The sequence below is a fragment of the Kryptolebias marmoratus genome, linkage group LG2 (assembly GCF_001649575.2).
Source record: "Kryptolebias marmoratus isolate JLee-2015 linkage group LG2, ASM164957v2, whole genome shotgun sequence".
In the NCBI taxonomy this organism is placed as follows: domain Eukaryota; kingdom Metazoa; phylum Chordata; class Actinopteri; order Cyprinodontiformes; family Rivulidae; genus Kryptolebias; species Kryptolebias marmoratus.
Genome location: NC_051431.1, coordinates 35,804,105 through 35,831,318, shown reverse-complemented (window position 1 = coordinate 35,831,318; position 27,214 = coordinate 35,804,105). Strand labels below are relative to the sequence as shown.

Here is a 27,214-nt window from a genome sequence, read left to right as displayed (position 1 = left end):
AATATAATATACAAGTTTCACTTTTTAAATGGAATTACTGAAATCAATCTACTTTTTCATGATATTCTAATTTTATGACCAGCACCTGTATGGTATGCATGGCTCAGAGTTTGTGTGACGGACCACAAATTTTCTCATCAAGTTTGTGTTTTATACATCACAAACTTTGCGTGGAAAGTGACGTACTCAAGTTTCAGGCCCTGTTTTGTGCGTAAGCCAGTTTTATAAATGAGACCCTGGCTCACTCTGGAGTTTACCATCAGCCAGGAGAGCCAATATTGGAATACCATTCACAGTGGTACCATCCATTTCTTTCCAGCTTGATGTGTTGGATGTTGAACACATACCAACCAGTAGTCCTGTACTGTAAGTAAGTATAGTCCTGTTGGCAAGGGAAGCCCATTCCCCCCTTTTCTTTCTTCTTCTGTAGTGTTCTATACTTGATTCTAGCTCTCTTCCCTTGCCACAGATATCTAGAAATTAATCTGTCTTGTTCTTGAAATTGTTTGGGAGGTATTTGAACTCGGAGGCATTGAAAATAATAAAGCATGCATGGGAGAATATTCATTCTGACTGACTATCCTAGAGCTCAACTTCAAAAAGGAAATTATATTCCACCTATGTAGATCAGATTTTTTATTTGAGATCGATGGCCAATATTTAATCCCAAACATCTGAGAATTATATTTGTGCAGTTTAATCCCAAAATATTTAATAAAATCATTCTCCCACTTCCAAAAATATTTATTTATTTCTTTTTGTTTGTTTTTAGTGGGTTGTAGTTGAATGTTAACACTTGCGTTTTAATTACGTTAATGTTATACTCTGATGATTGGCCATATTCTTTCAACACATTCATCAATTTTGGGAGTGTTTGAGCAGGTTGCGTTAAAACTATTAGAAAATCGTCTGTGAACAGGGCCAGTTTCTGCTCTCCATTTAAAGTCATTACACCCTTTATGTCAGGTCTCTGTTGAATCCACTGGCTTAAGGGTTCAATGAATAAAGCAAAGAGGAGTGGTGAAGCACAGCATCCTTGTCTTTATGATATAGTGCTTCTTGTGTGTTGATAATAATATTGTAATGACGCAGAAAAGGTTTCACCGGCTGAACTCGGTTTTTAATGAAGAACTGAGCTGCTATTACGGAGGCTACAGCTCACGCCTCTACAGAGTCGACCAGACCGGGCGCTCGCGGATAAACAACTCCCTCACTGCCCCTCCTTTTCCGTCCTTCCCGTGTCCCGGACCTGGCGCTCTACTGCCCCCACGGTAAAGCTGTTACCTGGCGGGAGTCAGCAGCATCAAACGGGAAACCCACAACATTCTACATATCACAACAAGGAACACAATGCAAACTTATAACAAATACACACAACCACATAGGAACTAAAACACCAACTCGCTACAATATTGTAGAAGCAATTTTTTTTTAAACTTTATATACAAAAGACCATCTCACAGAATCAAACACTTTTTCTGTGTCTAAACTTATTATAAGAGAGTCCATTTTTTGTGTTTTTATTACTTTCATGATATGCAATGTTCTTTTAATAGATATGGCCATCTCTACACAAATAATTCCTGAAGAATTTTTTGTTGGTTACTCCTAGATTTTATACAAGTTTTACACTCATCAGGTTTGAACATTTTTGAAAATAGTTACTTATCTTTGACAACCTGTATTCAGCTTGGCATCTAGAATTCACAAAGTTAATGGTAATCAACCTTTAAAACTCTAAAAAGAAGCCAAAGTATGTTTTGCAAATTTCGTGACATACTATGAAATATTTTAGGTAGAAATGGACGTGGCCTAAAATATGTGATTCAGTACAGTGCATTAATACATAGATATAAGGCTTGAAATTGTGGGAATTATGGTGTATATGTTAGAGGACAAAATGCAAAACCCCTAATGATAACGACCCCCTATAGGTAAACATTTCTAATTACTTTTGTAAGCCTCATACGCAAGCCCTAACTACCACCATGTAAATATAATCTCAAAATTCCTTGCGTTTCAAGCTGCAGTATGAATTTTACTCACGGAAGAAAAATTAAAAAAGAAAGAGTTTCAATAAAATTCCACGTTCTGCTGAAAAAATGGAAATGCTGCTTTTCAGCCACATTCTCTTGCATGGACCCCTAACAAGAACTGCAAGCAGTTATGACAGGGGTCCAAGGCATCCATCGCATGTCCTCCCCTAACCTATACTACCCCCAATTTTCTGAGGTGCTGTCAAACCACCAGCTTGTAGGTTTATGTGTGCTTGTTTATATTTAGTGATTTTTTGATGTGGTTTGCACTTCAGGGCCACCATACTTATGCTTGTGTGGAACTAAGATACATAATTTTATAATATACAAAAACTATTTTTTCTTGTTGAGATAAAAATATTTTGCAAGTTTCCAAACTTTAAAAAAAATGAAGATAGACACTTTAAAATAGAGCATTAGTTTTTCTATACAGAAAGTCTGAGTTGAGTGCATCCTGAAAATTGTAGCTCTCTAGGACAAACATCTGACTTACAGTGATTTTTTTTTTCTATTACCAAAAAGCATATTGCTTATTTTGATCATAGGCCACACTGACTTTAGCAAGTCATTGCCATATAAGGGAAACAAGTCAGAGTGTCCTCCTCAACAAGTGTCTTTCAGTTGAGAGAGGCAAGGCTATCACAACAGAAGGGACTGAACTACCTAAAGGCAACATTGCAGATGTCCGAGAGAGCTACAAATAACTTGGAATCCCACAGGCAGACGGAAATCATGATGAGGTTGCAAGAAAGTCAGCCACAACCCAGTAACTACAGAGAGTAAGGTAGGAGGTGATAGAAATGTAGATAGAAATGACTTACATCAACATACGAAAAGCTCCTCACAATGCTCAAAGGGTTTCACGCCAAATCTAGCACCCTGAGACTGTACAATAAGAGAAAGGAGGGAGGCAGACAACTAGTGAGCATCAGAGACACTATACAGAATGATAAGATCCTGGAGTACATCAGAAAGAAAGCCCCAAATAATGAACTGCTAAGTGAAGGTCTCAAGTAGCAGAAACCCAATGTGGAAGAAGAGAAACAAGAGGAAGTACCATTATGGAAAAATAAGCCCCTTCACAGCATGTAACACAGGCAGGGTGATGAATATCAAAAAAATCTTACCAGTGACTAGAGAGAGCTGGACCGAAGGACAGCACAGTGGCACTAAACATGACAGCACAAGTGCAGGCCTCAGCATTAGAGCAATAGAGGTGGGGGTCTGCCATACCAGACAGAAACAGGAACAGCTGACTTGGAGAAAAATCTGTTTGAAAAGTACTTGTACGTTTTAGTCAGGGGGTGGATACAGAAGGATTTCCAAGGACCTAAACATTCCCAAGAATTCTGTTAAATCCACCATTAAGAAATGAAAGGAATATGGGAAACGTAAATCTACCAAGAGCAGGCTGTCCTCACAAACTGAGTGACTGTGCAAGAAGGAGAATAGTGAGAGAGGCCACCAAGAGACACCTGTGACCACTCTGAAGGAGTTACAAGGTTTGGTAGGTGAAATAAGAAACTGTGCATACAACTACTGTTCCACGGGATCTTTGCCAGTCTAAGTTTTATAGGAGAGTAGCAAATAGAAAGCCACTGTTGAAAAAAACTTGCACTAAATCTCATAAATTGTATTCAATAACAGTTTGGCAAACTCTAGTCAAGATTTAATATGGGTAGAAACTGTTTTTCAGTCTCTTCATCTTCCCTGGATGCTCTGCAGCCTCCTGCCTGAACACAAGGGACTAAACAGTCCGTGTGTAGGGTGGATGGAGTTCCTGAAGATGTAGACTGCCCTGACCTTGCTGCCCTGATATGCTGTGATAAATGTCTGAGATGGGTGGTAAGCTGTAGCCGATGATCCTTTGTGCAGACTTTACCACCCTCTGCTGTGTCATCTGCGAACTTCACTTTGAGGTTTGTTTGGATAGTGAGAACTGCAGTCATGGGGCTGATAGATCACATCAAAGATGGCATCAGCTGTTAAGCATTTTTTTCCTGTAGGCGTATTCACAAGAGTCCTAGTTTGTCTTGATCAACAGTTTTATGCAGGTTATAACCAACCTCTCCAAGTCCTTTGTCACTGTTATAGAGTGCAACTGGCTGGTAATCATTGAGGTGTGGCACTGTGGGGGTCTTTGGTACAGGTATGATGGTGGATGGTCTTAACCCTCTGGAGCTGATTAATTAGGCAATTTTTGAATATGGAGCTCCAGCTTCTCTTTGAGGCTCAGAGCCAGGGAAGCTTGAGCCATAGTCAGAGCCTCTCAGACAGAAGGAGAAGCTCAAAAGCAGAGATGGAGGGGAAAAAAAACTGAGTCTGAGACAGACGGTGAGGAGATGAAGTAGGCAATCCATTATTTGTTTTAGAAGAGGAAAACAATAAAAAATCTGGAAAAAAAAAATATGCCTCTACTGCAGATGCAGCTTACAGAAGCTGTGGCCTGAAAGTCAATGGTGCATGTCACAGTGGCAACAGTAGGACCCACTGGTGGACACCATTGGTTATTGAGTCCGTCAAATTAAGGGAAGAGGCCTTTAATGCTTGGCTGGCCCAGAGGACTCCTGAAACAGCTAACAGGTACAGGATAACCAGAAGAACTGTGGCGTCTGTGGTTGTGGATGCAAAAACTCAGGCATGGGAGGAATTCAGATAGGTCATGGAAAAGGACTTTCGGTTTGCTTTGAGGAGTTTCTGACAAACCGTTAAGCAAATCAGGAAGGTAAAGTGGTCCCTGTCTCAGGACTTGGACAGGAGCTACTGCTGAGCGTTGGAAGGGGCACTTTGAGGATCTCCTTAATCCAGCCACCATGTTCACCTTTGAAGACTCATGGGAGGTGGTACAAGTTCAATATTATGGCAGAGGTCACTGAGACAGTCACCCTTCACCCTTGTGGGGTTGCTGAGGGGGGTCATGGGAGTTTGACTGTCTCGTCTACACATGTTTTGAAGATCTGGAGAAGGCTTATGACTGTGTTCGCAGAGGTATTCTGTAAGGGGTGCTGCGGGAATATTGGGTGCCATGGTAGCTTTAAAGGGCTATCCAGTACTTGTATAACCAAAGCAGGAGCTGTGTTCACATTCTTTGCACAAAGTTGAGCTTGTTCTCGGTGCTGGTTGGACTCAGCCAGGGATGTCCCTTGTTCCCGATCCTGTTTGTGGTGTTTATAGATAAGATCTGAAAGTGCAGTTGTGGAGAGGAGGGTATCTGTTTTAGGAACTTAAGAATCTTTTTGCAGATGATGTGGTTATGTTGGCGTCTCCAGGCCATGACCTCCAGCGTGCACTGGGTGGGTTGCAGCCGAGTGTTAGGTCCAAAGACGTAGTTCTTAACAGGAAATGAGTGGAATGCTTCCTTCAGGTTGGAAGTGAGTCTCGTTTCAAGTGGAGGAGTGCAAGTGTCTGGGGCTCTCTTCACCAGTGATAGTAGTAGTACATGGATCAACGGATCGGGGCCTCATCTAAACTATCGAGGGTGTTGCTTCGGTCAGTCGTGGTGAAGAAAGAGATGAGTCAAAAGGCAGGTCTGTCTACATTTCAACCCTCAACTTTGGTCATGAGGTATGTATCTGATCAGGATGCTTTCTGAACACTCCTTTTGGAGGTTTTTCAGACATGTCTTATTGGGAAGAGACCCTGTGGCAGACTCAGAACTCCATGGATGGATTATGTATCCTCTCTGGCCTGGGAACACCTTGAATCCCCCAGGAGGTGGTGAACAGTGTTCTTAAGGGAAAGGGATGTGTGGGTTTCTCTCCTTAACCTGTTGCCTCCGTAAACCAAACACAGATAGTGATCAAAAATGGGTGGATGGATGAATGAATAGAAGATTGCACAGTGGTAGTAAGTGTAATTGGTGTGTAGATATAAACAAGTCTGTAATTATACTGGCTGATTATGTTTTTTTCTGTTTACTTTCTTACATTTACTAACAAGCAAACAAAGCAAATGCATAAACAGGTATATAGGACTTGACAGTAAATTATCAACATCAAGCCAAAGATTTCAGAAGATAAATAGTATAGGATTATAACTGTTTTATTCATTACCTTTTTGCAAAAAAAATAAATAAATAAAATTCAAAAAAGATAAGAAATTAAACAATTTACAAAATTAGATATCCCATATATTTTTGCAAGGGTTTATATTTCAGGAGTGTATCAAAATGTTCATTAATCATTCAAGTCAATGGAAAGGTAAAATATAAATCCTGTTCTGTTCTTTAGACTGCTTATTAGGCCCAAGCAGCGAAGTGCTGTGAAGGCCTCTTGTATTTCGTATATTTATTATTATTAGGCCCGAGCAGCGACAGCGCTGTGAAGGCCTATTGTATTTCGTGGAATTCTTATTAGGCCCAAGCAGCGACAGCTCTGCAAAGGCCTATTGTATCTGCTCAAATTCTTATTAGGCCCTAGAAGCGACAGCGCTGCGAAGGCCTATTGTATTTCGTGGTAGAATACCCCAAACGAAGAAAAAAAAAAGTCTCTTGGAGGTATGCCCTAAAATGTACAGGGAGGCGGCCATTTTGGATCAAAGGGCAAATTTTGGCCGTTTTTGACTTTTGCACACCTCAAACTTTAACGAACTCCTCCTAGGGATATCGAGCAATCAGTTTCAGACTTGGTCATTATGCAGCTAAGGGATGGGGGATTAAAAGTTATCAAAATCATTAGTTTTTGAGCATGTTCAGGGGGCGTGGCTAAGCGGCGAACTTGGCATACTCGCCAAAGCAAACGCAACGTTATAACTTTCACATACAACGCCCAACTTGCACCAAACTTGCACCAAACTTGCCATGAATCATCCCTGTAGGATGCCCGACAATCCTATGTGGTCATATTCTGACGTCATCTAAGCCCCTCAGGACATAAAGTCACTTTTTTTTGGAAAGCTACATCTCTGGCCCCACTTCACCTAATCAAGACGATCTTGTGTCAGATGACAGATAATAAGTTGGTCTGACTTGCATTAAAGCACGTTTTCGCTGGAGGGCGTGGAAGTGGCCGCATGGTGATGTCAGACGTAACGCTGTTGCCTTTTGTTTGGTTCTAAATTCCACATCTTTTAGCCGAGCTGCACGTAACTCACTATGGTTGATCCTAGTCCAGCCCCCAACAAAAGTGCAGTGCAATATTTGGTGGGTGTGGTCTAATTCCTCTACAGCGCCCCCTATAAATATTTAAAGAAGCAGCCCCAAGCCATGCTTTCACTGACGATCGTGAAACTCAGTACACATGTGTATCTGAACAGGACCTACAAAAAAGTCTCTTGGAGCCATGGTCCAAACCTCAAAGGAAGTCTGCCATCATGGATCCAAGTTCGGATTTTTACCTGATTTTGGGCAATGACAGCCTCTGCATTTGATCGAACTCCTCCTACAGCGTTTGACATACATGCTTCAGAATCACTGAGCTCAGTCTTGAGACATTGAAGATCAAAAGTTATCAAAACGTTTTTGCTACTGCAAAGCATGTGGGCGTGGCCAAGCCTCAAAATCTGACCATTCACCATGAACCATCAAGGTGTAATAACTTTAACATACAAGATTAATGAAACTTTCTGGGTAAACCTGTGTTGGATATGCTCCAAACTGGATATGAATGACCTTTGTTAACCTCTAAAGAGGCCAATAAGATAATATTGGAATTTGACTCCAGTGCGCCCTCTACATTAGTCCAACATTTATATCTCACTGCTACTTCATCCAATCTACACCAGATTTTTTTGTACACATTGGTGTTGCTATTTCATGACATCACTTAAGCGCCCCCCCCACTGAGAAAGAGAAGAGAAACTGATGATCAGTGGGTGACTCCTGAAGGTTTCTCCTTGTGTATGATGAAAGATTGAAACCGTATCCATTAACTCTTGATAACCACACATGACATGTTCAAAAGCCTACAGGAAGTACTCGCCAGTCGTTCGGCACAAAACAGGAAGGGACAATAGCTCTTGTCTGGAACGTCGGACCTCTGCCAAAATTTTAACACGTGCTGCCGGACTCGTACTGATCTGGACCGAAGGCAATTTAAAACCATCGGCAAAAGCGCCACCTAGTGGACGGTGCGGGAACAACGCGAGAGCGTAGGCGATGGTCGCTTGATTTCCTGCGGTCGCAAGGCCGGAGCGGCGCTGAAAACTTACAGAAACTACAGGCAGCTCATTCCTTAGTTTCCTGTTACTGCACTGTGTTAAAAAGTCTCCATTCATCTACAGTATATCACAATATAATATGTGTGTGTGTATGTTTGTGTGTGTGTACACTAGATTCTGTATGTGTGTGCAGCCATTCTCCACCTGATAAAGAGGTTGAATAGAAGCACAGTGCTGCGGATGACTCTTGCAGTGTGGCTCTCCTCATGTTGTGATCGAGACAATGTAAGTCCATCGTCCATGTGACCCTCATGGTGCATGATAGCCTGAAAAAAAAAACATTTACATTTAAAAACTAAATCAGTGACAAATTATCAGTCTTAATGAACTGGTGTTGATTCACAGTCATCCAGGACATGGGAAATTCAAAATAATTAACAAAACAAAGCAACTGGACTTTTATTCTGTAGTTGAAGTTGACTTGATCAACTCAACTTAAAACCCACCTGTTTAGAATTGCTTATGGCTAAATTAGGGTTAGAGTGCGGGGTTTTGATGTCTTCGATGTTTTTCTCTTTCTTACTGTTTATTCAATGTCACATGCTGTTTTTATTTTGTTTTTTGTTTTGTTTTTTAATTATGTAAAGCACCTTGAAATGCCTTGCTGCTAAATGTGCTATACAAATAAAATTTGATTGATTGATTCCCATCCACAAAGCTTTCTCAATTCAGAACTGGAAAGTGTGGAGTTACCAGCTTTAAACTACATGAAGCTACATTCAGTACTTTCTAAAACCTACAACTCAGCCTTTAGCTTGATAACCAGTAATTTTCCCTCTAATTCACACCTTCGAGTATGTGACCAAAGCAACTGTCTGGTGGAAGGGGAGTGAGATTATTCTGCAGGTGAATTTAGAATTTAGCTGCATAAACAAAGCATCTTATGCATCTTAAAGCTTGGAACGTAATAATCTCCAGTTTTGAATTAAGAAAGTTTTCTGGATGGGAAGCCAAATGGTATGTGGTGATCCACATACCATACCACACCATACCACATACCATCCATCTACCCTTTATCTGCCACTTGTTGGGTTGTAGAGGTAGCAGCTTGAACAGGGAAGCCCTGACATCTCTTTCCACAGTCACCCCTTCTAGCTCCTCAGAGTGGATTCCCAAGCCAGATGAGCAAAATAGTTTCTCCTGCATATCCTGGGTGTTCCAAGAGGTCTCTTCCCAGTTGGACATGCCCACAACACATCCCTAGGGAGGCATCCAGAGAGCATCCTTACCAGACACCCAAACCACCACAACTGGCTCTTCCTGATTTGGAGGAGCAGCAGCAGCTCTACTCTGAGTCCCTCCAGAATAACCAAACTTCTCACCTTATCTCTAAGGTAGAGCCCAGCTACCCTGTGGACAAAGCTCATTTAGACTCTTCTCATTTTTTCAGTCACTACCCAAAGTTCTTGACCATCGTGAGGGTAGGATCATAGATCGACTTGTAAAAAGAGAGTTTTGCCTTGCAGGTCAACTCTCTCTTCAAGGGAACCAGTACAGAGTACGCAATACTACAGAAGCTGCACCAATCTATCTGTCAGTCTCACGCTCCATTCTTTCCTTACAGATGAACAAGACCCCTGGTTTGCATTGCCAACTTACTGTCGGCAATGCAAACCAGACTCTCACACCATTTGTATAGGGACTGAATGGCCCATAGTAATAGACACCTAATCCCATATCACCCCCCTCGGAGTACTTTAAGGAACAAGGTCAAATGCCATTTCCAAGTCTACAAAACCCATGGAGACTGATTAAGAATACTCCCATGTCCCCTCGAGGACCTTAGCGAATGAAAGAGCTAGTCCAGTGTTCCACGACCAGGACAGAACCCACTTTGTTCCTTGTGAATCTAAGGTTCAACTATTAATCAGACACTCTTCCCACTACCCCTGAATAGACCTTACCAGGAAGACTGAGGAGTGTGATTCCCTTGTAATTGGAACATATGCTCCAGTCCACCTTCTTAAAAAGGGGAACCACCACTCCAGTCTGCAAGTCCAGTGGCACAGAAGTCTAATAACAGGACACCACTCGGGTTCAGATCAGAGAAGCTGTTCCTCCAAATCACACCCCTCCAGGTTACACTGTTGTTACTCACATGGGGATTGAAGTTCCCTAGCAGAATAATAGAGTGCCCAGCTAGAGCAATTCAATTCGATTCAGTTTATTTATATAATGTCAAGTCACAACAAAAGTCGTCTCAGGGCACTGTACAAAAACATTCACGTAAATTATAAAAGCCAATTAGTAAAATTTATCTATCTAAAAACATCTGCAGATTGCGTTGAATCTTCAATTTGTCAGTTTCCCATCCTAAGCAAGCACAGTGGCAACAGTGAAAAAGAAAAACTCCCTTTTAACAGAAAGAAACCTCCAGCAGAATCAGGTTCAGGACGAATGGCTAACTGCTTCCAGCAACCCCAATAAGAACTCCAAGAAGGCTTGGTACTCTGAACTGCAGTTTGTGCATAGCAACAAACAACAGTTAAAGCCTGTCGATTCCCCCACCAGAAGGCACAGGGAAGCAACCTTCTCAGCTACCATGGGAAACTCCAACGTGCAGGTGCCAAGCCGGGGGGCAATAAGTAGCCCCACACCAGCCCAGAACTTCTCACAATGAGCAACTCCAGAGTGGAATAAGTAAGTAAGTAACTAAGTAAAGTTTATTTATAAACCACTTTTCACAGACATAAAATCACAAAGCACTGTACAATAATAAAACAGTAAAAACAAAAATTAACCTTAAAAACCATACCAAACACAAAAACCACCAGAAGAAACACAACAAAATTAAGAGATAAAGGCCTGGGAAAATAAAAAGGTTTTTAGCTGCTTTTTAAAAACCTCCACAGAGTCAGCAAAACGGAGCTGCAAGGACAAACTGTTCCACAGCCTTGGGGCTACTGACTGAGAGGCGCGGTCCCCTTTGGTTTTTAACCGTGTTCGTGGAACCACCAAAAGATTCTGACTCTCAGAAAGAAGACCACAGGCAGCAGAATATTTAGTTAAAAGTTGACAAAGATAGTCAGGAGCCTGGCCATGTAATGCTCTGTATGTCAACACAAGAACTTTAAAACGAATTCTAAAATCAACTGGGAGCCAGTGTAATGAAAATAGAACAGGAGTGATATGACAAGATTTATTGGATTTGGCGAGAAGTCTGGCTGCTGCATTCTGTATAGATTGCAAACGTGAGCTTGAAGCTTTATCCAGGCAGGAAAAAAGGGCATTACAGTAGTCTAGGCAAGATGATACAAAAGCATGAATGATTTTCTCTAGGTCAACTCGGGAGACCAATTGTCTGATTTTAGAGATGTTTCTTAAATGAAAGAAACAAAAACAGGAAACAGCCTTAATGTGTGAGTCGAAGCCTAATGACGAATCAAATGTGACACCTAGATTTTTTACCTTTGTTTTTACTAATGGGCAAAAAGATGCAATTTCCTGGCTGATATTGTTATGTAGATGACTGGGAGCAATAATCATAGTTTCTGTCTTACTGGTATTTAGAACCAGAAAGTTACTGGAGAGCCAATCACTGATACGGGACAAGCACTGAACGAGGGTGGCCAACCTGTCCAGTTGATGCGGTCCAAATGACAAACACAACTGAATGTCATCAGCGTAAAATATGATAGGAGATATCTGAAAAAGACTGAATAATACCAGCAAGTTGAATGATATAAAAAGAAAATAAAAGTGGACCTAAAACTGAGCCTTGTGGTACCCTACAAGTTAAGCGGGCATCGTCAGAGGAAAATCTGTCTGTCTTAATGCAGAATGTCCTGTCAGATAAATAAGAGGTTAGCCAGTCCAAAGCTGAGCCAGAAATACCAGCCAGGACCTTTAGCCTGTTTAACAGGATTGCATGCTCGACAGTGTCAAAGGCAGCACTAAGATCTAATAAAACCACCACCGAGCGTTTTCCCTCATCAGCAGCTATTAAAAGATCATTTTGAACTTTAACTAAAGCAGTTTCAGTTGAATGGTGTTTAAGAAAGCCAGACTGAAAGGGATCAGAGATCATTAACTTACTAAACCAGGATCTAAGTTGAATTTCTACAACCTTTTCAAGTAATTTACTGAGAAAGGGACGTTTAGAGATGGGACAGAAATTGGAGATGGTACCAGGGTCAGAATTGGGTTTCTTTAAAAGAGGGGTCACTACTGCTTTTTTTAAAATACAATGGGACATGCCCTTGAATCAGGGAGCTGTTATTTATTGACAAGATTGTTAGACCGATGGGAGTTAGAGCCTGGACAAGCAAAGAGGGGGGTAATATTTTCAACGAACAAGTAGAAAGTTTCATTTTACCAATTAGTGAAGTCAGTTCATTTAATGTAATTGGAACAAAGGAGGAAAACAAATCCAAACACTGAGGCTGATCAGGAAAAGTAGACGAGCTCGAAGGTATATTGGTTTTTAGGTCCATCATCTTGTTTATAAAAAAGCTGAGGAACATATTGCCGTCGTCATTTGAGGTTAATAAAACATGATGTGCTGGAAGAGAAACAATACTGCCGATAATATTAAATAACACTTTTGGGTTATTTCTGCTCTGGTGAATAATATTGCTAAAATAAGATGATCTGGCATCAATAACTGCCTTGTTATAATCCTCAAGGAGATCTTTAAAATGTTCCCGGTGGACAACCAGACCAGGTCTCTTCCACAGGCATTCTGTTTTCCAACAAGAGTGTCTGAGTTCACATGTGTGATTGTTTAACCAGGGTGAACAGTGATGAACAGTTCCACTGCGGCTTTTGTACAGAGCTATACTGTCAAGGATGCCAAGGCAGTGGTCATTAAAAGAGTCAATCAAAAGCTACACATCATCATCAGGAGGTGGTGTAAATGAAAAGAGGGAAGAAAACTTTGCAGCTACAACATTGTCAATAAAGCGTCTGCGCTTGCTGGCAACTTGAGAAAAAGCCTCCAAATAACAAGCCATATTAAAAGAAACAGCCTTATGGTCACTAAAAACAACATATTTTATACTTAGATCGTTAAGGTTCAACCCCTCTCAAGGAAATTGGTTCCAGGACATAAACTGTGCATTGAGGTGAGCTTAACTACCCTACCGTATTTTCTGTACTGTAGGGCGCACTGGATTATAACACCCACTGTCAATGAATAGTCCATTTTTGAATTTTTGTCATATATAAAGCGCACCGGACTATAAAGCGCATCATTTGGCACATGCACCACCCAGTTTTTGTAACTGGACCTCACGCGCCACGCTCCATTCTGAATGAACAATTTTGATGCTACAGCGGAGCTGGTTCGCCTGTATGAGCATTTATAGGATCAAGCGGTTCAAAACTCACGGAAGGATACTGCACCAATGTAAGTGTCAAGTATAAATGCCTACACTGCTCACCAAGTCTGCGCACCATGCGCGGAGCCCTGCACAACACCACAAAGCGCAACTATAACTGAGCCTTAATGCTGCAAGTGGAGCGGCTTTGTAGTTTACTCGGTCGTATTTCACTCCTGAGAGGTCGGCGCAAACTCGAGGAGAACTCAACGCGGACTCAAAGCGAACACGTCCATGCAAAGATCAGTTTTTATGACCGCATACTCGGTGTCGCACAATAAACTGCCCAGCAAGAAACAGTGTTCGCATCAAACTGTTTTGTGTCCGAACACCAACCGCTCTCAGGTGAGAATCGGCACCAGCGCACAGCGCGACTGCTGCTCTCTTTGCAGCATTGACAGGTGTGTGGTGGCTGCTCTGGTGGTGTCAACAGGAAAGTGTTGACAGAAATAGGGCTAAAGGCACATTCTTTTCTTTTGTTTTTTAAAAAAACTAAGAAGCAAGTGATCTCTTCCTCCTCGTCCGGTGACGCCATGACTGAAATTTGCCACGGGAGAATTTTAGACAATCTGTACACTCAATTATGAAGTCTCAAGGGTCCGTGGATGGTCCGCACAGCTCACGGAGTATGCATGGTATGCCCATGCATGTGGGGGGCCTAATGCTGCAATCGGTACGGCTTTGTAGTTTACCAAAGTTGTACTAAAACATTACGACTTCTCACAAGTTCTGGCTCCTTCTGTCAAGGACCAAGGTGTAGAAGGAGGCGAACCCAGAGTGCAGACTTATTTCAAAACTGTTAATTTATTCTAAAATAACAAAACAAGAAAGCAAAAAGCTGACGTGGCAGCAAAACAAACTAAAATAAAAATCCAAACAATGGCAATGCGTGGTGAGGCGCGACAAGACAAGGAACCAGAAACATGGGCAAACCAAGGACAATGAACCAGCAGGGTAGTGGAGAAAGTGACCGGGTTTTAAAAACTGAGAATAATGAGGTGAAGTGGGCTCAGGTGAGTGATAACAATTGGTGACAAGTGGAGATGGGCATGGCAGACAAACAGGAGCAGACTGAGGAGAAGTGAAAGATGGCTCAAACTGAACACGAAGACAACAAACTTAATACAAAAACCCAAATCATAACACCTTCTCCACCAGAGAGGTGACATTTTATGTTCCAGGAGCCAGTTTTTGTAACCTAGGGTCAAAGCGCCATGGTCTCTGCCTTCAGCTGCTTCCTATAGCACTTTGCACCTGACTCGTATAGCCCCTCCTGCAGGTGGTAGGTCCACAGGATGGCGAATCCATGTAATTCATTCGGGCTGAGCCCAACCTAGCCTGATGGGTAGAGGTTCGATCCCTGATTGGTTGCCAACGAGCCCTTCCGCAAGCCTTTTTCCAGAGTGAGGCCCCGGTAACCCATGTCCAGGCAAGGGACATCAAGTTTCTTGCCGTCTTCTATTCATACAACTGTTTTTGAATAGCTCTTTGTCTGGCATGTCACCTAGGACCAGTCTGCCTTGGGAGACCCTACTGGGGGCAATTGCCCCCAACAGCATAGCTCCCAGGATCATTTAGGCACACAGACTTCTCCACCACAATAAGGTAGCAATTTACAGAGAAGCGGATCAATCCAAATTTTGATGTTATTTAAACCAACATCATGCAGTTTAAAGCTTGGGACTCTGCACATATTCAGCTACAGAATAAAAACCCAGATGCTTCACCCTTTTTTATATTTGCCATGTCATGGATGACTAAGAATCTACAGCAACATATAATACCAATTTTGGTGTGAGATCCTATCAATACTACCATGATAGGATTAAAACTTGTTACTTTGGTAGCACTTAATAATAACTACACCTCATCTAGCTTTATTTAATCAATAATAAATGATTAATTAACATTATTAATTAAGGATGATTCATACTTAATATGCTATACATTAACACATTTAGTAATTATTTACCAAAAAAGGCTAATTACTTCCAAATTCATGTTTAATAACTCATGAATTAACTATTTTATACTGTTTATGTGGATTTAAATAATCATAAAAATGTACTTTCATGCCAGATATGTATTAATGGTTAGAGGATGATTGAACTGACTATATACTTGTCCTGCTGTGCATTAATAATGAAGATAGTTGCTAGTAGTTAGTCTTTTTGTGAACCCTTCTAAAGTGAAGACTATTTATCCCTCATTAAGTATTTTTCAATGTACAAAAAATCAAGCCAGGAGACATGGAATGCAAAATATATAGTTATGTATTGACATTTTCGATTTTCAAAACTTTCAAGTTGTGTACTTCAAATACAGCAAAATATTTGTAAACAAAATAAAGATATCAGAGTATATTAATAATAAATCTCTAAAGTGTAGATTAATTATAAATCTCTGAAGTGCTAAACACCTGCTGTATTCAACACAATCATGTTCCATTACTGTAATTAGAAAGGAAGCAATTTTCCAGGTATAGCAATAATCTTCTTCTTTTTCTTTCAGCTGTTCCCTTTTCAGGGGTCGCCACAGTGACCATCCTCCATCTAACTCTATCTTCTGCGTCCTGTGTCCTCACTTCAACTACCTCCATGTCCTCTCTAACTGCATCCATATATCTCCTCTTTGGCCTACCTCTTTGTCATTTTCCTCGCAGATGCATCTCTTTACATCCTGCTACCAATATACCCACTGTCCCTCCTCTGCACATGTCCAAAACATCTCAGTCTGACCTCTCTAACTTTATCTCTCAGTTGTTTAACCTGTGCTGTACGTCTGACGACCTCATTCCTAATCCTATCCATCCTTGTCACTCCCAAGGAGAACATCAACATCTTCAGCTCTGCCACTTCCAGTTCTGTCTCCTGTCTTTTTGTCAGTCCCACTGTCTCCAAACCATACAACATAGCTGCTCTCACCACTGTCTTGTAAACCTTTCCTTTGACCTTTGCTGTCACCCTTTTGTCACAAATCACTCCTGAAACTTTTCTCGAGCCACTTCATCCTGCCTGCACTCTCTTTTTAAAGCATTAATACATGCGTTACTTAATGTGTTAATTTATAGCATATTAAGTATGAATCATCCCAAATTAATGTTTTCAATGTTAATTAATCTTTTATTCATGACTAAATAAGGCTAAATATGTCATATCCATGGGGCTGAGCACTGAGAGGTGTGCATGTGTTTTTTCCTTTTTTCTGCAGGGTGAGTCAGGCATGTGCAGCACCAGCTGCGCCTCATCAGCGCAATCAGGAGGCCTCTTTAAATTGGAGCTGGATTCCTGTGACAGGTGCCAGATGGTTCCTTCACTTGAGGTAACCGGACTGTTACCCAGCTTGTCTCTAGAAAATCTTGATCTAGTTCTCATTACTTTTTGTCCTCTTCTCCAGAGATCCTGTACCTGTGTTTGTCTGCCGTTTTCCTCCTGGTTCACCCAGTTCTGGATTTCCTCCACTGCTCCCCTACCTGTCCACCCTCCAACAGTCTGCTGCGCTCGTCCTAAAGCCTAGAGATGCTTACAGGAAAACCTACTCTCTGAATCACTCACAGCCAACCTCAGCTCTGTGGATTTACTCCCCCTTCTGGAAACATCATCTCCCAACTTAAGTAAGATCTAACTACTTCTCTCAAACAATATTGATCCCTCTAAGTTCCCCACTAAACCTCTCACCTCTTTCCGTCAGCTCGGATGCCGACTGGTCACCTCCACCTTGCCCTCTGATCTCCTGCTGGTTCTGCCACCAAAAAAAGAAAGTAATAAATTCTCATTTACCTGTGATTCCTGAGCTCTGAGTTCTTAATCGTCTTCCGCACTAGAGTCTAGTTTGCAAACATGACAGAACCATCTGGCCATGATGATTATGTGGCGCAATTTCGAACTGCTCTATCCGAACGGAATTTTGCTCGGTCGTCATAAGAATGCCCTTCATAACATACAGCAGCAACAAGCAGCTTTTACTCAGAGCATGAACCAGTTGTCTCAAAGACTTTAAGACGCAAGTTCCATAATGCACCCAACTGGCACTAATCCTATCTGTTCTCCCGCCTTCTCAGCTCCCACTGCCGTTTCTGCCCCTCCTGTCTTCTGGGAGGCATTCTTCCCTACTCCAGAGTCGTTTTCCGGGCAACAGGGTAAGAGTTAAGGGTTCCTACTCTAATGTTCTTTAGTTTTTGGCTGTTCTCCTCAGTCTTTTCGTGATGATGTTAGCAAGATTTCTTATGTTGTTGGACTCTTGAGGGGTAAGGCTTTAAAATGTGCAGAGGCAGTGATAGACGAAACAACACTTTATAGTACCTTGTTCAAAGAATTTGATTCTTTTAAGCAAACATTTGATGTTGGGTCCAGCCCTGAAGATTCTAGCAAGAGACTCTGGAATTTCAGACAGGGAAATCGGCCTGTTTCGGAGCTGGTCAGAATTTCGTACCTTGGCCGCTGAGTCGGGGTGGAATGTTGAGGCTCTTACAAGTGCCTTCATGACCGCCTTATCTGAGAGATTAAAGGACAAACTTGCATACCGTGATGAGGCAGAAACACTTGAGGAGTTAATTAGCTTAACGGTCCATATGGATAACAGGATCAAAGAAAGGGCCAGACAAAGAATCGGGTCTACTACAGTTCCACCAAGGTCAATAAGACTTAGATCCGCAGCTCCTTGCTCAGTGCCTCTTCCCCTGCCATTGACCTCACCCAAACCCATGCATATTGGTCGTGCTCACCTAACACCAGAGGCGCAGCAGCGAAGAAGTGACTCAGGTTGTTGTCTCTTTTGTGGCTCTCCTACCCACTTCATTTCAAACTGCCCTATCCGCCCAAAAGGCAGGGCCCGTCAGTAGGTGTGGGGGTGCTGGCAAACTCTCATCTAGCCTCTGTTTAACAGTTCCTTCCTTGATCATTAACCAGCAGGAAACTTACCCTATACTCTCGTTCATAGATTCAGGATCGGAACAGAATCTATGAACTTACCCCATACTCTCGTTCATAAATTCAGGATCGGAACAAAATCTAATAAGTCCAGAGATTGTTAAACAGTATGGAGTCCAGGTCCATGTTCTACCCGCTCTCATTCCGGTCACAGCCTTGGACGGAAGCCTGCTAATAACTATCACGCATCAGACTGACCCTTTCTCATTGGTAGTTTCTGGTAATCACCATGAACAGGTTTCATTTTTTGTTTTCCCCACCAAGAATGCTCCTCTTGTCCTGGGTCACCCTCGGTTACAGGAACATAACCCATACATTAACTGGTCAACTGGTCTTATTGAGTCCTGGAGTGAATCCTACCAACAACATTGCTTGCAGTCTGCTGTTCCCAAGAGTTCCTCCAATCCACCTACCGAGACAGTGTTCCCCAGTCTTTCTTCTGTCCCAGCAGAGTAACACGACCTTAAGAGTTTTGAGTAAGAAGCTAGCCTTGTCTCTTCCCCCACATCACCCGTATGATTGCGCCATCGAGCTTCTGCCTGGCGCAGCCCTACCCTCGGGAAGACTCTATAATCTTTCAAGACCAGAATGTGAAGCTATGGAGAATAATATTAATTACTCAGTTGCAGCCGGCATCATTCGTCCTTCATCTTCCCCTGTGGGAGCAGGATTTTTCTTTGTTCAGAAAAAAGACAAAACAGAAAGACAAAACACCCTTGCATAGATTATATGGGGTCAAATTAAATTAGGGTTAAAAACAAGTATTCACTTCCCCTCATTTCCTCTGCCTTTGAGCCTGTTCAGAAAGCTACTATCTTCTCCAAACTTGACCTAAGAAATGCTTACCATTTGGATTGGATAAGGAAAGGAGACGAGTGGAAAACTGCCTTTAAGATTCGCATAGGACACTTTGAATATCTGGTTATGCTTTTTGGACTCTGTAATGCTCCTACAGTTTTCCAGGCCCCAGTTAATGATGTTCTTGGGGATTATCTGAACCTTCTTGTCTTCGTCTATTTGGAAGGCATTTTGATCATCTGAAATAGTCTCTCCGAACACCAAACTCACATCAGGAAGGTTCTCCAACAGCTGCTTGAGAACAACCTTTTTATTAAAGCAGAGAAATGTCAGTTTAATAGGTCTTCCAAAACCTTTTTGGGCTATGTGTTTAAGGGTGGACAGGTGAAGACTAACCCAGAGAAGATTTGCGCAATCCAGTAGTGGCAAGTTCCAACTTCCAGGAAACAGGTGCAGCGTTTCCTTGGGTTCGCTAATTTTTACAGACGGTTCATCAGAGGCTTCAGTCTAATTGCAGCCCTCCTCACACCTCTTACCTCTGTTAAGAGATCCTTCTGCTGGACCCCTAAAGCTGACAAAGCCTTCTCTGTTCTGAATGAAAGGTTTGTCATTCTTACTCACCCTGACACCACCTCTCAGTTTATTCTGGAGGTTAATGCATCTGACACCAGAGTAGAGGCCTTCCTTTCACAACGATCCAAAAGAGATAATAAACTTCACCCATGTGCGTTCTTTTCAAAGCATTTCTCTCCTTCAGAACGCAATTACAACATTGGTGACCTGGAACTCCTTGCGATTAAATTAGCACTGGAGGAATGGAGACACTGGCTTGAAGGGACTGTGCTATCTGTTTTAGTCTGGACTGACCACAAAAACCTAGCCTATCTGCAATCTGCTAAACACCTAAATCCTAGGCAGGCCCGCTGGACCCTGTTCTTTTCACGTTTAAATCTTACCATCACACCCAGGTTAAAAAAACTCCAAGCCTGATGCCCTTTCAAGACAGCATTCTCCTGATGAGTCGGAAGACTCTTCTAACCCTATTCTCCCAGCTTTCTGCACTGTTGGTTCCATCACCTGGGGTCTTGAGGGTCTTATCTAGGCAGCTCTGGTGGACGAACCAGACCCAGGAGGAGGTCCTCCTAATCGGACCTATGGTCCTACCTCTGTATGGTTCCAAGTTATTCACTTGGCTCATGCATCAAAGTTTTCTTGCTATCCCAGAGTGAGTCAAACCATTGGACTCCTCCGCTGTTATTTTTGGTGGCCATCCCAAGTACAAGAAGGCTTATAATGTGTGCGCTAGAGGCAAATTGTCCTACCAGTCTCCTGCTGGTTTTCTGCAGCCTCTTTCTATCCCCTCACGTCCATGGTCACACATTGCCTTGGATTAAGTCATGGGTCTGCCTGTTTTCTCATAATAAATCTGTCATTCTAACCATTGTTAACAGGTTTTCTAAGGCCATCTTGTCTCTCTACCTAAGCTTCCCTCAGCTTCCCAAACAGCTCGACTTTTGCTCCTACATGTTTTCCGCCTGCATGGAATTCCTTCTGAGATCACCTCCGATAAAGGGCCACAGTTCAACTCCCAGATTTGGCGAGATTTTTGCTCCGCCCTTGGGGCTAAACTATGCCTGTTCTCTGGCTTTCATCCACAAACTAATTGGCAATGCGAGAGGATGAATCAAGAATTGGAGAACACTCTATGTTGCGTTTGTACATCTAATCCTAACTCTTGGAGCACCCACTTGCCTTGGGTGGAGTACGCTCATAACGCACACATTTCAGCAGCCACTGATCTCTCCCCTTTTGACGAATCTGTTGGTTATCAACGCTTCTGCCATCTTTCTCTCCAGAACCCACCTCCCGTTCAATCACGACCCATTTCAGGAACTCTAACACTCTCCGGCCAAGCCCCCTCCTACCTCCCGGGTCATGGGTAGTCATCCTGTTTTTTCCGTCCGGCGTATTCTTGAAATTCGCCCTCGAAGGCGTGGCCACCATTACCTGGTGGACTGGGAGGGATATGGACCAAAACATTGGTCCTGGATTCCCCGTTCTTTAATCCTGGACCCTCATCTTATTTCTGACATTGAGGAATACTCTGCTTCTTCCTCTGGACGTCTGCCAGGGAGCGTCCATTGAGAGGGGGGTACTGTCATATCCATGGGGCTGAGCGCTGAAAGGTGTACATGTGTTTTTTCCTTTTTTTCTGCAGGGTGAGTCAGACAGGTGCAGCGCCAGCTGCTCGTTGTCAGCGCAGTCAGGAGGCCTCTTTAAATTGGAGCTGGATTCCTGCGACAGATGCCAGATGGTTCTTTCTCTTGTGGTAACCGGACTGTTACCCAGCTTGTCTCTAGAAAATCTTGATCTAGTTCTCATTACTTTTGTCCTCTTCTCTAGAGATCCTGTACCTGTGTTTGTCTGCCGTTTTCCTCCTGGTTCACCCAGTTCCGGATGCCCTCCGCTGCTCCCCTGCCTGTCCACCCTCCAATGGTCTGCTGCACTCGTCCTAAAGCCTGGAGACACTTACCGGAAAACCTCTTTGAATCGCTCACAGCCAACTTCAGCTTCATGGATTGACTCGCCGTCCCCCATCTAAAGTAAGATCTAACTACTTCTCTGAAACAATATTGATCCCTCTAAGTTCTCCACTTAACCTCTCATCTCTTTCCATCAGCTCGGACGCCGACTGGTCACCTCCACATGCCCTCTGATTTCCTGCTGGTTTTGCTACTAAAAAAACAAAGCAATAAATTCTCATTGACCTGTGATTCCTGAGCTCTGAGTTCTTACTTGTCACCCGCACTAGAGTCTAGTTAGCAAACATGACAAAATAGGGTGAAGTTATTATAAAATGCTACAGTTATTTTCCAATTTTATTACGTTGATCCCATTCCAAAAGTGCAATTCAGCATCAGAAAAGGCAAGAGATGGATAGATCAAATGTAAATACTGATGAAAAAAGCATGGCAGATAATTATTTTGTCAGGTCTAACTGCACAACAACTTGAATGGAATTGATACAGACATACAACAATCTGTACCAATTATATTTACTTCCTTTATAAAGCATGCTTCGTGTGAAGTCAATTTTTTTTTTTTTGTATGCAGGTTGCTTCAGGGAATGGTCCCGCTGAAGTCTGATAATGGTCGCTCTTAAATTACAATTTAAAGGACCACAGAAATAAAATCAGATCTGAGAAAAGTTGGAATTGAGCATTTGGACCTGCAGTGTGAACGTAGCCTTGAGCCTCTTTGACAAACCAGTTCCACAAGGATCAATCTGTCTTTAGTGTGCGTCTGGATTTTTATAAATCAACGTTTGAGCTAGCACTCATCACTGGAAAAGAGGATATTCCCTTATATACCAATAATTATATAATGCATGCCCTGTTTTTGTCATGATAGAAGTACAGCAGGTTGCACCTCTTCTTCTCGTTCTTATTCTACAATTACCACCAGCTCTTAGGAGACTGTAAATATTCCATGCTAAGTCTGTGTCACAAACAGTGCTGTTTTTTTGAGAATCAAATGCTTTTTGCCCTGGCATCGATACATTGTCTATATGCCAATGGTGCTGAGGCAACTGAATGTATGTATTCAACTGATCAGCGGATCTAGTCAGTCAACTACCAGCAAACTCACCATAAGCACCATCAGCTGAGTCTATCTATGCTCAGCACTTATACATTCATGTAGTAACATGGACATGTTTGGTTGAGAAAACCATGACAAACAAAACAAACTGTGCCACACAAAAGAGTAGTGGTTTAATATTAAACATTGCAGAGTTTCTTAACACAAGTATGTTGTTTTTGAGAAAAGGATGTTTCATAAGCCTGAAAAATTATATTAAAAAAAACCAGGCACTCATTTGGCTAGCTTTTAGCCTAGCCTAGAAGAAGACTTTTGCCTCTTTCTCCTTACTCTGTGCTCTTTGACTGATGTCACAACTGATAACGTACTAACTCTTGAACATCACTTCATACTGGACCTTTAAAGTAAATGACAAAAAGTGGGCTGAGCAACACAAGATTAATAGGTAGGTAATTTTTCAGCTTAGTTGTTTCCTATTGCAGGCCAGGAGAGCAGAGGACTTTGCTCCCAGGTGAAGTAGTAAGATTCTAACTGGCCCTTTGCAGCCTTAGTTGGCAACTTACAGTGAGTTTAGAAGTATAAAAGACACAACAAAACATTAGATATTGGCAGAAATGTAGTATGGTACCTTTCTCTGGACTCCACCCATGCGTGCACACTTCGCATCAATGGCCTGATATGTAAGCCACAGGCAGGTGTCGACATGCTGAATGAAACACACAGAGTCACCATATTTAATATCAGGAGTTCCCATTCCATCCACCTCCTTCTTCACACCAGGGTCCAACTTTTCCTGAAGAGCAAAAAAGGAAAAAAAATGTAAGGGATTAACCACTGTTTAAGGCAATATTAGATGGATAAGTGGAAGGTGACGTTGAGCCTTTACCTTGGAGGATCTGAAGCAAAAGGCAGACTTGATATCAGCTTTCTCTTTATCTACCAGCAGAAGAAACTTATCTTCAGTCAGACTTAGATATTTCCCTGTGGTCACATGTCTTAGTCTGAATGGCTGACCCCAACGGATATGACTCCCACTCCACCTAGAGACAAACACAAGCTACAGGGATAAGTAATGAAAGCAAATACAGATTTAAACAATGTTTTCGATGGAAATATTATAATATTCCTGCCATGGCTGCACTGGAATCTTATGTAATTAATCACTTCTACAGCCGTGAAACTTTGGAGAGTGAAGTTTTTTAAGATGGGAGCAATCCACTTTGGTCTTAGCCCCACTTACATTAGCTCATTAATACAGTCCATCCAAATTAATCTGTACTTTTGTAAACCGATGTTGTTCAAAGAGCTATCTACAACCAGTAAGACATTAGTTGTTCATAACCTTTCTACAAAACCCTATTTCTAAAAATCTGAACTATGGCTTAAAAAACACTACATCAGCACAGTATAAACAGCCAACAAGCATGTAAAGACAAACTGGTAAACAAAGCATTTAGCAGCTTAAAATGACTGGAGAATAGACTAAAAATAACTGAACAATAATCAGTTTTATATAATATTATATTAAAAGAAATGACAGGCTTGTGTAGTTAAACATACTGCAAGTATGCCCACTGAACATAATGCAAAACACAGGGACAACAATTAGACTCCTCAGAAAAAGACATATATATATATATATATATATATATATATATATATAAAACTAACAGCAATGCCTCATTGATTTATGTGGATTGGGAAGAACTTCGAACTTGTACTAGAATCAGCCTAAAAGGAAGCCAGTCCCTTTCTGGCTTCAACTCCCTAGTTCCTGTTGGATGTCTAGATTTCTGGTTGATCGTATGTAGTATGATTATTACATGCTTACATGACACGCAGTGTCTCCAGCCTCCACAAGGACCTGGCATGACTGGAAACTGCCCCCCCTTCATATTGCACTGTCCTGGGAACAAAACAAGATTTGATCAAATAAAGAAACAAAAAAATGCCATAATTTTTTGTACTTTAAAATATTTTTTGCAAAGGAGTAAATTTTCCCATTGTCTGCCAATCTATGATGTTATCAATAAACCTATCAGAAGCTTCAAAAGACATAACATCAAATATCCCAAATTGTTTAAAGGCATAGTAATCTTAGTGTATTTAAACTCTTGCCTTTAAAGAAAGTAATAAAAATTGCTTTAAAAACATTCCCTTTCTCATTATTCTGGCATTTAGCAAATAGAAATAATTCTGAAAATCCTAATTGACCTAAAACGAGAAAAGTTTATTCTGAATACACATCACAGTGTGAAAAAAAAAAATTATGTCCATGGACATGGTTTTCTCTGCCCCACTCACTGAATTAACAGTGGGAACGATGTGTTGCTGCTCACAATGCTTCCTTTTATTTGTAATGGCACTACTGTGGCTCCCAAAAATGATATTTTTTCTGTTCTCCACCTCACTCACCAGCACATCGATTTCTGCCTCTGTGAAAGTTTGTTTCTTCGCTCTTTTCTCCATGGTTGCCATTGGTAACTGTTGTGAAAGGTGAAAATGGTGGAAACGAGCCGAGTCACAAACCTGACCCAGTGAGACCTCACAGTGAGGAAACTCAGGCCATATCTGGTCAGGAGGGGGAAAGCAACCCTCCATATCAAGATAACATCACCCAGCCTGCTGTGACCGGGGAGGATGGTCAAGACTTGCTGTTTGTTCAGCCCGCTGAAATTTCATATGGAACTGTGCTGTGCCAGGCCCTCTCATACCCTCACCTAGCTGGGCTGATGAACCCTGCGCTCACATACCATAACTCTCCAGTAATGGGGCCCCTATCTCCTTTTATGGCCCTTCCGATGCAAGCAGGGATGGGTTCCAGCGAGACTCCCTTTGCCACCTGGAACTGGTCAGGAGGCCAAGAAGCCATAAACAATGAGATGCTACAATTGGGTCCAATGAGAGACATGGACTGGAGATAAAGCAGACCTTGAAGGACACTGGCCCTGGGAAAGGAAGATGGAGTGAAGAAACCAGCATCAATGAGCTATTATATGATTCATGTTTAACTCTTCTCTTTTTTTCCTTCTCAGTACCAAGGATGGGGAGGGTGTTGTAACTTTACCCTGTTATGCATAATCATCAGTAGAAGGCGTGTTTTAAGTCCATTCTTTATTCAAGTAATGAAGAAGGAGGTAGCTAAAAGTTGTTTTGCATAATCATGAAGTGATGTTTAATAAAACTCTGTCATAGGAAGAGGGGGGAGTCTTCTTGGGGATAACGTCTTGACGTAGTGTCGATGAGAAACCGGATTTACTGATTTTTCTAATTTTTGTCTTTTATTTTTTTTCATTTTTAATCAAATAACCTGTAACTGGGATATAACCTAATTTTTACACCTTCAATAAAGTTTGGCCGTGAGGCGTATACCTGATCGGTGACTCCTGGGTTCTTTCCTGCATCCTCGGTACGTTCCTGAGTGTGTTTTGTGTCTCTGCTGGTTCATTCCTGGTGTGGTGGCACAATAAGGGCACGGGCTGAGCTAAGTTAGGGGTGCCAGGGAGCCACGTGTCAATTCGTCAAGTTGCATAGTTGTTTTTCTTTTCTTTTAAATCCTACTCATCTGGTAGTCTGACAAGTCTGTCACGGTAACTTGAGGCTTGTCGGACGTCTGGGTGCTTCACAGTAGGTGAGAGGTATGGGCCGCAGACCTCCCAGCAACAGGCTGGATTCACCGTGAGCGCGAAGCAAGCGGGTGGATTTGACTCAGCATCAGGTGTTGACTCAAGCTGTCTGGACCCTCGGGCCTTTCCACAGTAACCATGAAATAACATTGATCAGCTGGTTCATTTAAATACACTTTCATATTCATGAGGTGCTTTGCAGTGACCATTTATGGTTGAATGTAGGCGTGTGGAGGGAAGAACCTAAAGCAGGACCTTGTGCGCAAACTTTTGGCTGCAGGTGGGATTTATAAAGGGAAATTGCTTGCTGGTGTGCGTGGTTTAATAAATCTGATTTTTTGGGGCGTACAGCATTTTCACCTTTTGGGCATACGCACACTTTTAGTATGAATCCTACGCAATCTTTTATAAATGAGACCCCAGGTCTGTTTCTCATTTTTCTGTTGTATATGCTTTGTCATAAACAGGTAACTTTTCAATGATAATACCACATATAGAAGATATTATTCCTTTTGTTGATCTGTTTGATCAAGAAGTACAGTCTGCTCTGTCCCTTCTTGTAGATGGCTTCACTGTTGAGTCTCCAGTCCAGTCTGTCGTCTAGATGAACACCAAGGTATTTATATTCCTCAACCACCTCCACTTCTTCTCCCATGATGGTAATAGGGTTTGATCTGACCCTGTTTCTCCTGAAATCTACAACCATCTCCTTTGTTTTGTTCACATTCAAGATGAGATGATTGTTTCCACAC

General features: G+C 42.0%; 1 protein-coding gene across 1 annotated transcript in view; it reads right to left on the bottom strand.

Annotated features, from left to right (window-relative positions):
• The window catches only part of ryr2a (ryanodine receptor 2a (cardiac)), a 509,073-nt gene that overhangs the window by 416,071 nt on the left and 65,788 nt on the right, over positions 1-27,214 (bottom strand). The window contains exons 9-12 of the mRNA XM_037973568.1: positions 24,668-24,742; positions 23,723-23,876; positions 23,465-23,629; positions 8,337-8,458 (exon numbers count right to left, since the gene is read on the bottom strand). Of these exons, the coding sequence (XP_037829496.1) occupies positions 8,337-8,458; positions 23,465-23,629; positions 23,723-23,876; positions 24,668-24,742 (516 nt within the window). The remainder of the gene's footprint in view (positions 1-8,336; positions 8,459-23,464; positions 23,630-23,722; positions 23,877-24,667; positions 24,743-27,214) is intronic.